At 41.9% G+C, this 12,571-nt stretch overlaps 1 protein-coding gene across 2 annotated transcripts in view; it reads right to left on the reverse strand.

Annotated features, from left to right (window-relative positions):
• Positions 1-557: 557 nt before the first annotated feature.
• GABRD (gamma-aminobutyric acid type A receptor subunit delta) overlaps positions 558-12,571 on the reverse strand; it is a 36,847-nt gene continuing 24,833 nt past the window's right edge. For both annotated transcript variants that reach the window (XM_082273192.1, XM_082273191.1), the window contains exons 7-10: positions 4,854-5,009; positions 4,303-4,499; positions 1,724-2,154; positions 558-957 (exon numbers count right to left, since the gene is read on the reverse strand). In XM_082273192.1, the coding sequence (XP_082129318.1) occupies positions 1,855-2,154; positions 4,303-4,499; positions 4,854-5,009 (653 nt within the window). In that variant the 3' untranslated portion in view covers positions 558-957; positions 1,724-1,854. The remainder of the gene's footprint in view (positions 958-1,723; positions 2,155-4,302; positions 4,500-4,853; positions 5,010-12,571) is intronic.

Below are 12,571 nucleotides of genomic sequence, written 5' to 3' on the forward strand. Positions count from 1 at the left end.
CCCCTCATTCCCTCCTACCCCAGTCAAGGGCTTCGCCCCGGGTTAGCTAGTCGCCACTGGCTTATATCATTGACAGTTGAAAGTGTGATTTTTAAATGAGGGTGTATATTGTGAGTTGATGGTTATGTATTAGAATAAGCCACGCTGGTATATGAAGAGTTTTCAAGAAAAAAGTACTTAACAAAAAAAAGAATAATTTTCCTTTAATTGTCTGTTTACTGTTTACTTTTGTATATGGTTAATATTTCCACTAAAAGTAAATAAGTAGAATTATTATTTAAAAAACTGCATGGTCTACTTTTTTGAACGAATGATGTTATTCAACCCACAAGACTGAGGACATCTAGTGGTGGAATAGAAATACAGCGCCAGAGAGGAATTGAGTATTGCAGCCAGAGCTGCATTTTTGTTTTGTTTTAGAATTACACACGGGTAGGTACCCCAGTTACAAGTACATATTTAAATACTTATATTTTTACTGTTCTACCTGCCCAAAAAAATTGAAATTCTGTACAACCAATCTTTTTATTACACACCTCTGTCACATTGCACAGCCAGACGGGCAATTGATTTATTTCGAGTTTTAGAATTGTAGCAAAACAAGGGAGTAGTAGGGTGATTGTCTTCGCTGTGCAGTATTTAAACAAATGAACAAAAGTAAAATACTGAAGACATATTCAGTTCAACTGTGATTTTACCTATTTGCTTGGTATGCAGCCTAATATATTTAGAACAAATCAAAAAGGAGCATTGCAATATGTACAAACTGGCAACCAACAAACTATTACAATAGTCGTAATTTTCTGCAGCAACAGGAGCACCCGCAAGGCCAATAGGCCCATTGGACTATTTGTAACATATATCCAAAGAGAAATTATTATTTGTGATTCACTTCTACATGTTAATGCATTTTTTTAAATAGCTTTTTACAGAGAAGTTTATCTAAATGTATTCATACTAACCAAACATACTAAAAAATCTATAAAAACAAGAGTAGGAACAATTGTAAATTCAAACCGTTTCCAACTCACCCAGCGTATCCAATACACCACTATATAGGGTATGTTAAAAACAGTAGCATATAGCTAAAAAGCTGCTGCTATAAACATAAAAGCATTAAACAAAGGTGTGACCAATTCTATTACATATAAAAATTGATAACACTAGCAGCGCTAAAATCATCTACATAAAATGCAGTGACATGCAAAATAATTAGTGATAATATTGTGAGGATAGAGCAGCATGCACTAAAAATGAGTGGTGACTAAAAGTCCAAAAGATGACCAGCAGATGGACATAAACATATAATTGAAATTGTCCTTCCAAGCAGTGATCCAAGATGTAATTAAGTCCTCTTGTACACCAATGTGCTTAAACATCCACTCGTGCCACCACCCGTCAGACTGGTCACTCACCAAAAAGATGATAGATCTGCACTTATAAAACAAAGTAATGCTCCTCCTCTTCAGAAGATGTCAGCTACAGATCAACTCTCCCAGGTCCGTGTCTCTCGTTCTAGTGCGGTCATATAGGTCACATGTGAATAAACACAATGGCGGGGACTCCTAGCGTAATTCCGTATTTTATTAAATAAATCACATAATACACGAATCCCCTTCCCCAATGAAAAGCTACTCACACATTAGTAAAAAGCTTACAAGCGTTGTACAAATGAACTGCCGTCCGTCCGACGCTGCACTGATCACATCCCACCGCTCGGTACCTGAGCCGTTCAACTAAAAAATCTGTTTAGAACTGGTATTATGGACTGTATTTGTATCTCATTATTTGAATGCAGTGAATAACATATATTTTAGTTGATGCATATAGACAACACATGGTACACAACTACTCTCACTGTGTGTAGCCCACCCAGTAAATAATGTTCACCGCTGCAAAGGCAGCTGGGAAAACTGCCCTTGAATAAACATCAATGGTATCTGCATCAATGGGCTTCAGAAAAGTCTTCTTTCGTCGGTCCCTTTTTTGGTCAGGTTTCAGCTCATGAGAACACAGTTTACTTGCCCTTCCTGTATGTTTGCGTCCACCTATTAGCCCTGGAAGGTTAGTGCATTGCTCCACCAAGTTAGGATTCACTCCCAATAATGACAAGGTAAGCAGTACAATGGCTTGATTGCCATCCTTCATTGACACCTAAAACGACACAAACAAATACTAAGCAAACAAAATCTTTATTGAAAATGCATAAAAATACAGGACTATTTTAAAACATTTTAAAAACATAACTTGCAATGTGAAACTTTTGTTAGTTTTGCACAAAGGGAAAGAATTAGAACCATATTTAGATTTCTTTTGCTACCTGTGTTCTCATTAAGGAGGCATGGATTGCTTTAGTTCTTGTCCTGGTAACAAGTGATGAGAAATCCCAAATTTTATGATTGTCACTAAAAAGGAGGTGAAAAGAAACTTTCATATGGGAATACCTGTTCCCTTGACAACTGCCAACTATGTGATTTCTCCTCATTGTCTGAACATTTCCTCTCATTTCTTCCCATATATCCTGTACAGGAAGTAAGGTGAAATCTTCTCAAAACAGTAGGCTAGCATAGTTATCCAAAAAATGTTCCAATTCTTTTGACTTAAACACTAAAACAAAAAAATTGACAGTAATCCTAGAGAGCGTAACAGGGGAATATTGCAGAGGGTAAAGCACATTACTAGGCCAAGATGCCATATATTACAGTACACACCAAAATAAGGATGTCATATAGAATAGTGAGTATCATACAAGTCCAAAGTTTGCTAAACTAAGCTCAAGACCAATATACTGTGTATTACAATGAGAATTAAAATAAGATAAAATGCTGTACTAAAGTGGAAAATAGATGACACAACTGTAAAAATCGTAGGGCCTATTTTGATGGCATCATATTAACATCAGTTTAAGACACTTATAAGATCACTCAGAATTCATTGACAGGTAAATTTGACCTACAGTTGACCTTCTTCTGACCTACATTAGACCGAGTGGGTTTTCCTATAGATTTGTATGGCAACGCCCACTCCATGCGTTACAATCTGATTGAACAATTTCCTTTAGATTGACCAATAACTGTGTAGTGCAAGTGCCTGTCCGATTGGATACAAATTGATTGGGTAGATTAGGTAGGTCCTCTTATTACATAATTTTAGAAAATATAAAGTTGATTGTGCAAAGACTGACCCATACAATGACCACTAGGCCAAATATTATTTGTTACATTGGGTGCTAGACCAGGATGCTCTGAGCTACAGTTGGGCTCATAATTGTGCATTTTATATATAATGTATATTCTCACCATAAATATTAAGTAGTTTACATAATAAATATAGATTATCTTTTATTTGCTAGAGGGCACATACTGTATCTGCTCTAGATCATCATTCACTAGGCATAGTGGCACCTGCAAAAGTAGAATGCTAGTTTAACTAAAAAACATTAGACATCCTAAGAGCGGCTCCTGCTGGTGGTCAAAACCCAACACTGCATTTTGGTTTTTACCTACCCTGTTATAGCCCTGCTTTGCAACATTCCAGTAGTTCTAAATCAGGGTTATATTCTTCAATTTTTTTTGTGCTCACAGGTAAAATCTTATTCTCTGTGTTCATTGGGGGATGTAGCACCTTTCTCTGGCTTTGATGCAGTTCATGTGTTTAAATACTGCCCTGGGCTGTCTTTTGCTTTTTAGTTGTACTCAGCGTCCTACTCTTAAGCAAGGATCCCCAAACTACAAGCCATGGGCAAAATCCAGCTCACTACAAATTTTTATGTAGCCCAAAGCTAGGGGCATTGGCTTCTCATACAGGTCTTCAGGTCAACCTATGGTTTCTGTTTCACCCCAACATCCACAACCCCCCCATCCCCCATGATCTCCAGGACATGTCCCCTTAGCTGTGCTGTCATTGTACCATTGTTATTTGGTAGGACCATTGAGATCCTAGCAACCAATCACCTGCTTTGCGCAGCATTCATAGGAGTACTTTCCTCTGTGCAGACCTACTCTGCCCCTGCCTCCTGCTACAGCCAAGCTCCTGGGCTCTCCAGGCTCCCAGCCTCACTGTAAGTATGTACTTTAGGGATGGACTCTGATGGGGAGATTATTTTTTGACCCACAAATATTGGTAAAATATAAATGGGGCCCTTATACTGAAGTCTGGAGACCCTTAATCCAAAGTAGAGCTGTGTCTGCCACTGAACCCCGAGAAAATGAATTCTATTTATTTTATGGTTCTGTATTTTGTAAAATGTATCTGTAACATGGCTCTAAATTTTGTGTCTTCCTTATTTAAAGATTTTCTAACCTTATGCACTGTCTTCTTCTTATTCGTCTTCACGTAGTCCGCATTAAAGTGAGCAAATGCAAACTCCACCAAGGCAGCAAACACAAAAACATAGCATATAAGGAAGTAGACATCCAGAGCTTTAATGGCAGACGCTCTAGGCAGAGAAGATCTGGCGCAGTCCATCAGAGTGGTCATTGTGAGTACAGTGGTGATACCTTAACAGATAAAATAATTTGGTAATGTATATGCAGCTTTATACAATAAAGATTTTACAGAACAAAGGACAACTCTAATCAGTGATCCAATGAATGATGTCAGAATTCCTGATCTGCATACTTGTTCTTGGTCAATAATAATCAGTAGTTAAAGAGATTTTAAAAGAAACACAATGAAAGGAGATGGACAATAAATATTAACTGCAAAGTTGATTATCTTACTGTCTCATTGTCTTGAACAGTGCAATCTGTTACAAAAGAGGAGTAACCTTTCAAGGAAATTTAACTTACTTGCATACAGTATCATGAGGTTATCATACTGTGAATGTAATTTCTGCAACCATTACCAATTACCTAGAGAAACTCTTGCAGGAACTGCCGACTGACTGATCCAGAAAGATACCCATGACATGGTCACCAGTAAAATGGATGGAACATAAGACTGTATAATGTACATTCCTCTGTTCCTCTTTATCTGGAAGGTTAGGGTAAGCCGGGGGAACTGACCCGCTGAAAAATAAAATAAAAATAAAACAGTCTTGTAATTGGCTGCATCCTAAGAAAAGCAGATCTTAGATAAAATGTCTTCTAACAAATAGTAGGTATGGGAGGGTATGAAAAAAGAAAGATATCTTTAATTTTATCCTCATCAAGAGAAAATGAAGAGGTACATATTCACCATACAAGTCCAACAAACATTTATCGGATGTTCAAACTTTTTTTTTTTTGATGCAGGATTGCAGGTAAAGGAAAGTCCCCGTGATCATTTCATACTGTATAGCACACTTCCTCAAAAATTTTGGGAATTCCTACAACACTGAGAAGTCATGTGATACTGTAAAAAGTCATCAATACTGGCACTGCCTTATACCCACACCAATATAGACAGTCACTAACAAATACCATTTTTCTGCATTGATATGTTAAATGCAGGATCCTTCAGTATTTCTTATGGGTTCATTGACTTTTGGAAACAAGCACCTCTGATTATTTGTCATTTAAACCAGTAGTCCCAAACTGCATCACACTGGCTGGATGTGACCATTTGCTTGCCTTATAGCAGTCCTCTTGGGGCACCATATCTCCCACTTTGACCAACAAAATGTCACTATTCCTCCCGCTGACAACAACAATGGATATTTCTCCTATTGACCCCATTGATGGTGCACTATTCCTTCCACTGACCCCACCAATAAGGCATTATTCCTTCTCCCACTACCCCAGGCAATTTTTTTGACAATGGTCACCAGGACAAATAGAGGATATAATTCCTTAGTTTGGTGCCAAGCAGCAGTTAAAATCAGACAGGTTTTCTAACCCTTTCTTACTCTAAAAAAGGTTTGCCTTTACAAATACTGTACTTTAAACTTTTTTTTTCAAAGACAGAACAGCAAAAAATGCTTTGCTGAAACAATTGTTAATGGAATATTTACCAACTCCTTCTTCCTAAGAGGAGAGGAGGGAAGCTGGCAGCACTTCAGGGGGAGACAGAAAACAGAGGGAATCAGCACCACCTGGGGTAATTAGGGTGTGCCCTGTGCTCATGCTAATGACACTGACATTGAGTACTATTAGCGTACATTATTACCCGATGCCCCTCTGTAGTTCTGGCTCCTCTGACTGAGACAGCTGCTCCTCGAAGAGTGGAGAGTGCCAGAGCATGTCGCTGAAGTAGCAGGCGAGATGCTGTGTATGGGGGGAGATGCTATGTATTTCAGGGCTCAAAGCAGACTGATTTGCGGTGTAACCCCTGGGGAACTTAAAATCTTTTTCAGAGGTTCCTCGAGATCTCAAACTTTTTCCCAAGAGTTCCTCCAAGGTGAAAGTGTTGGAAAATGTTGGGAAGTGTTGGGAAATGGGGTACTGGGTTGCCACAGTCATCTAGTTTACCCTGGTCTTTAGATTGTCAGTTGAGCCAGCTGAAAGCAATAGTTATTTTACATCTTGTAGGCAATTTCACTCCAAACTTAAAAGGGTGAACCGACTAGAAGAAGATATACATGCCAACTTACAGGCAGTATTATCACTAGAACAGATGAGATATAAATATATAAGAGGAAAAATAAAACTTAAAATTATGGAAATGGAAATGTTAATCTCTGTCTGAAACTTCTCAAAGCCCTTTAGTGTTTGGAAACCTTGGGAAGGGTTGGGAAACGGGATTTTGGGTTGCCACAGTCATCTAGTTTACCCTGGTCTTTAGATTGTCAGTTAAGCCAGCTGAAAGCAATGATTATCCTATATCTTGTAGGCAATTTCACTCCCAACTTAAAAGGGTGAACTGACTAGAAGAAGATATACATGCCAACTTATAGGCAGTATTATCACTAGAACAAATGAGATATAATAATATAAGAGGAAAAATAACACATAAAAATATGGAAATGGAAATGTTAATCTCTCCCTAGAAATAGAAATGTTAATCCTCAAAGCCCTTTAACCATCTAACCATATTGGAATAAACCACATATATTCTAGCTAATGGTTCACATGTTCCAAATATTGTCTGAAAACAGAAGTTTCAGCAGGAACTGGTGGACTTTCTGCCCATGTGTACAGCTCTTCGTCTGCCAGAAGCTGGTAGGTAGTGAACCGAAAATCAGCATCTAATTAGCATCCGTTCAGCGCTGGCAGCCAATGGCTGCAAGCACTGACCGATGTGTTCTGGTGGGGGGACGGCTCTCCGGTCAGAACACAATAGTACAGCAGAGGAGCTTGCTGTACTAACTATACTAGCTAAAACTTTCAGTATGCAGCACCCCTGCAGCCCCCTCTAATACTTACCTGAGCCCGATTCTGATCCAGCGATGTGCACAAGAGCGGCTCCTCTCCCGGGTCTCTGCCTCCTCATCAGAGACATCAATCAAAGCCAGTAAAGCCCCAGTCTGTGTGGCTTATAAACACACAGTGCAGGGTTCAGGATGGGGCATGCACTAGTGCATCCATAGCAAACAAGTGTCTATAGGGGCACTGAGAGGGGGGGAGCCCAGAGCTCCGGCAGAGGACCCAAGAAGAGGAGGATTGAGGATGCTCTGTGCTAAACCCTTACACAGAGCAGGTAAGTATAACATGTATTTTTTTTGGGGGCAATTACTGGAACCAATACTTTGTATGGCTCTCTCTGCAGCAGCTGAAAGCCAATAAGAGGGAGAGGAGAAGCCAGCTTGGATGTGGGCAGGGATTACCCTCCCTGCCCACATCCAATTCACCCTGCTGCCTGGGCCCCCCCTGTTGGCCAGGGCCCCATACAGGAGGACTGGTGGTACCCCCTTTTCTACGGCCCTGGTTAACTTGCAGATCTACACTGTGAGAAGAACCAGTAAAGCGCAACCATTGTGTATGTAATGAGCACATATGACTGTCCCATTTCAATATTTAATTTTCTTTATCTTTTTTCCTTTTTTCTAGTTTTGGAGAGGAGTGGAGATGGATTAAAACCTCCATTAGGTTTTTATCTGTGTACCTGGTAGGGAGATTCACCTCTCACCCTCTCTAATTGTCCTGTTACTGTTATCACTGAAAGTGAAAGTAAAAGGAAATCTCACATTTTGGGTTATCCCCAGAAAAGTACTAGAGCGGAAATCTTCCAATGGGGACACTAGTTCTAGTGACATGGAGGCCCCAAGGATTCCTTTAATTTTCAGTGATTTCCCCTCACTTCCTGTTTTGGTTATGGGACAGGAAGTGAAGGTTAATTTCCTCAATGGGACACAGATGGCAAAAAACTGGCAGTGGTTATAACCCTCCCTTACTGTAAAATGAAAAAAAAAATGTTTTGCTTTAGTTCTACCTTAGGCTTCAAACTATATGGAGCAGAAACACAGGCATATGTAAATATGCACAGCCACATGCATCCCAATTTCCAGAGGATCTAGAGTGCTACCACAAAATGAGTGAGGCTCTCATCCTTCTGCTGCCTCCAAACAGAATCTGCGCCTCAACTCTGGGACCATCAAGTTCTCTCTGAACAGGCCCTCCAGGCATGTTGCAATTTGTTCCAAAATCCCCTTTTCCTTTTCCAGAAACTGCCATCAGCAATCAGTGGGCATTATCCTCAAAGGAGTTAACAGCCAGCTCCACAACCAGTTGGGGGCAGCACTTTCTAATCTCTCCTCCCACTCAGCCAGAGGAATATTGGTGCCATTAAACTTGGCACCAGGGTCAAGCCAATGATGGTTCCTGCTCCTCCTTCCACCACTGCTGCAAGAAAGGACATATCCTGCCAACTGCTGCCAAGTGTGGGGAGGTGTAGCGTAGTGCAGAGGCAGTAAACACCCAGAGTCCAGCTGCAGAGAATAGAACTTGTAGTAATGTTAAATTTCAATAACTCATAACAAGCCCAACCGGAAGGCACCCGACCGGGAATACTCACACAATATAACAGTGGTGTGTATCAGAGCAGGTATAAGATGTGTTGACAGGATCTGTCTTGAGGGGCAGAAAGTGGCCTGGCCGGTCCATACCCAAATGGGGAGGTCTCTGGGAAGGATGATGTGTCCCAGTCCTTTCCCTACTTATTTGCGAACACCTAACGCTTATCACTGTCCCTACCAGACGGGTGACCTGTTCCTACACTAACCAGACATGAAAAGCGCGCCAAGCCTGAGAGCCAGGGACTTAAATAGGCTCTGCCTGACCCAAGATGGCTGCAAGAATCACATAGGGCAGCAGCACCAAATCAGATAGCTTCCCCAGTGACCCAGGAAACCATAGAGGAACTATGTTCATCTTGACTTCCCTTCCACCTACAATTCCAATGAAGTCGAGCTCCACCTATAGTGGAGAAAATAGACTGTACCTGCCTACTTACAACAATGAATGAATCTGAAGGCACATGAATGCCTAGGCACACTCACCGGAAAATGCACTGCTATTTTTCAGAAGGAATTACAGACAAATGGTGCATTTTCAGGGTACTGCTTAAGCACATGTATCACTCTTCTTAGCATAGGATGCTAAGCAAATTTCGTTTTTTGGCTTCTTCTGTAGTCAAAAGAGCAGTGATTGTTTGTTCTTTTCTTTTCAAGAAATGCCTTCCCCTGCCTCTGGTAAAAGCTTCCAGAACATAGGAAGGGAAATTGAAAGGATCAACCTGAATATTTACCATTACGTAGCCAATTCCTAAGGAGGCTGGGATAAATAGTCTGAAGCCCTGGGTAGAGTGCTCTTTCCACAGCAGGAAGGGTTCCAAAGCCTCAGGGGGTGCTGCCTTGAGGCAGCCTGTGATCTGCGTAGCTGTTCTTTTAGGTCTCGGCTGTGGCAAAGCTGAGGGCCTGGAGTGATCTTCTGGGGAGCTGTCTATGGGAATTTCCCATAAAGGATCAAGTCTGAAGAAGGATTGTCACCTCACTAGGCCATGTCTATAGGAAGCTGGAAGATGTGCAGCTATCCTGGGGACTTGTGACCACTGACCCTATATTGTGATCCCTGGTGACTTTGTGCTTTTGGGGCGTAAGTTCAAGTAGCTGTGGACTGAGACAACTCACATTGGATCTCAGAATACTGGCCGTTTCCCTGTCCTCAGCAGAAAACTGGAGTGTGGGTCTAGAAAAGAGTGTCCTCCTGTTTACTGTGCAAGCATTCTGGAGTATCCCATGCACTAACCTCTCTCCTGTTAAAGTTCTTCAAGCAATACATTTTCAAAAGACATCCCCAAGATTGAGTTTTTGGGTCCTGAGTGCGTGGACTGGTGCTTATGGTGGTGGGCAGCCTCTGTGCTATCCGGCCAGGCAAAGTGACGTATATATATACGTCACTAGCCTGTCACTTCCTTGTGAACCAATAGCGGGCGAGCGCGCGCCCGCGGAGGCACGCGCCCGCCCCGGCTCGTTCCCTGGGAAGTCAGTGTGTGTGACCGGCGGACCCGATGTCCGCCGATCACTTGCGATCGTCCTCCGTGAAGGGAGAAAGGCAGGCGGCTGATGTAAACAAGCCGCCTGTCATTCTCCCCTGTGTAGGAATGGTGATCATACAGTTCTACTATGTAGGAACGTTGATCACTGTCCAATCACAGTAAAAAGCACGCCCCTAGGGACACACTTAACCCCTCCTTCCCCAATAAAGTTAACCCCTTCCCTGCCAGTGTCATTTTGCAGTAACAGTGCATATGTATAGCACTGATTACTGCAGTAATGTCACTGGTAACCCCAAAAGTGTCAAAAATGTCAGTCAAGGGTCCGATCTGTCCACCACAATGTCGCAGTACCGCAAAAAAATCGCAGATCGCCGCCATTATGCGTTAAAAAAAAAAACACCAAAAATGACAGAAATCTTTCCCTTAGTTAGTAAACGCAATAACTTTTGCTCAAACCAATCAAAATACGCTTTTTGCGATTTTTTTTTTTTTTTTTACCAAACATATGTAGCAGAAAACAAATTGGACAAAAATGTTAAAAAATTTTGATTTTTACATTTTTTTGGGGGGAATTTCATATAAAAAAATGTGAAAAATATTGTTATTTTTGCAAAATTTACGCTATTTTTTTGTTTATAGCGCAAAAAGTAAAAATCGCACAGGTGATCAAATGCCACCAAAAGAAAGCTCTGTTTGTGGGGAAAAAAAGGACGTCAAATTCGTTTAGGTACAGCGTCGTACGACCGCGCAATTGTCGGTTAAAGTCACGCAGTGCCGAATCGCAAAAAAAGGAAGGGGGTAAAATCTTCCCGGGCTTAAGTGGTTAATTTAGGTAGGTCTGTTGAACACTGAAGATGGATGATGTACAAGTGAAGTGGGGGGTGGAAGATTTAGGTTTTAGAAGAAAAAAAGTTTTGTAGATGCGGCATATTTGCAGGCAGTTATTTAGGTAAAATATTTGTTGTCCTCTCTTTTTACTTTCTACGAGGAACCCTGCTGTTCTAATGAAGAATGAACTGCTGATCTGCTGAATAATAAACAGCTCAGGATATTGATTGCAGAGGACTGATGTATACAGTTATAGGAGATGTTGACAAGGGAAATTAGAGACACATCTTGCAGTTCTAACTCATGAAAAAAAGACATCTCTTGTGCAGAAAATCTGAGCATCTGTCATGGGCAATGTGCTTTCTGTGATTTATTATTATTAAAATGTATTATGATATTAATATGTTATAGGCGAGGAATGCTTTCTAAGCACACAAATATATAGTGCATAGTGTAAGACCCTCAAAATATAATTAATTGATTACAATAAAACATAGTCTACTCACAAATATGGTATAAAGACATGCTTTTCATATAGTCTCATCCATTTTTAGTGCTTAAACTGAAGACTGACTTCTTTTATCCTGGCTTCCGAGGCAGCACCTTTTCATTAGAGCCAATACTAGAAGATAGGGATGGGCTCGGGCTTGTTCGGATCCTAGTCCCAACCCACCAGAGCAATCCCGCCAGGAAGCCATCATTGCACATTGCCAATCATGAGCAGCCTAGTCAGGGCATGTGTATGTGCAGCTGCGGGCCAGGAAATGTCTTACTGTCTATGATCATATCTCCCAACCATCCCTGATTCATCGGGGTCATCTCGGAAAATGGTTAGTGTCCCGAGATCCCGGCGAATCAGGGTTGAGTCTCGAAATGCCCTTGGTGGTGCAGGGCGGCTTGGTTCCCGCACGCCACAAGCAACACATGGCAGCCAGTCTCTCTCCCCACTGCCTCTGACAGTTTAGAGAGTGGAGTGCACTGAACCCACCCCTCCTCCTTCCTCTGTTTGCCTATACACAGAAGAGGAGGCGGGGAGCAGCACACCACTCTGCCACAACGTGGCTGATCTGAAGTCTGTGAATTTAACTACTATACTAACTTGCAGAGGAGGGAAGCATGGGGAAGGGGTAGATGGAGCTGGGGTGGGCATTTGGGGTGGATGGAGCTAGGGGGGGTGGATGGAGCTAGGGTGGGGATTTGGGGTGGATGGAGCGGGGGTGGGCATTTGGGGTGGATGGAGCTGGGGGGGTAGATGGAGCTGGGGTGGGCATTTGGGGTGGTAGATGGAGCTGGGGTGGGCATTTGGGGTGGATTGAGCTGGGGGGTGGATGGAGCTGGGGTGGGCATTTGGGGTAGATGGAGCTGGGGGGGTAGATGAAGCTAGGGTGGG

Source organism: Pelophylax lessonae, assembly GCF_965119305.1.
Source record: "Pelophylax lessonae genome assembly, chromosome: 12".
Lineage (NCBI taxonomy): Eukaryota > Metazoa > Chordata > Amphibia > Anura > Ranidae > Pelophylax > Pelophylax lessonae.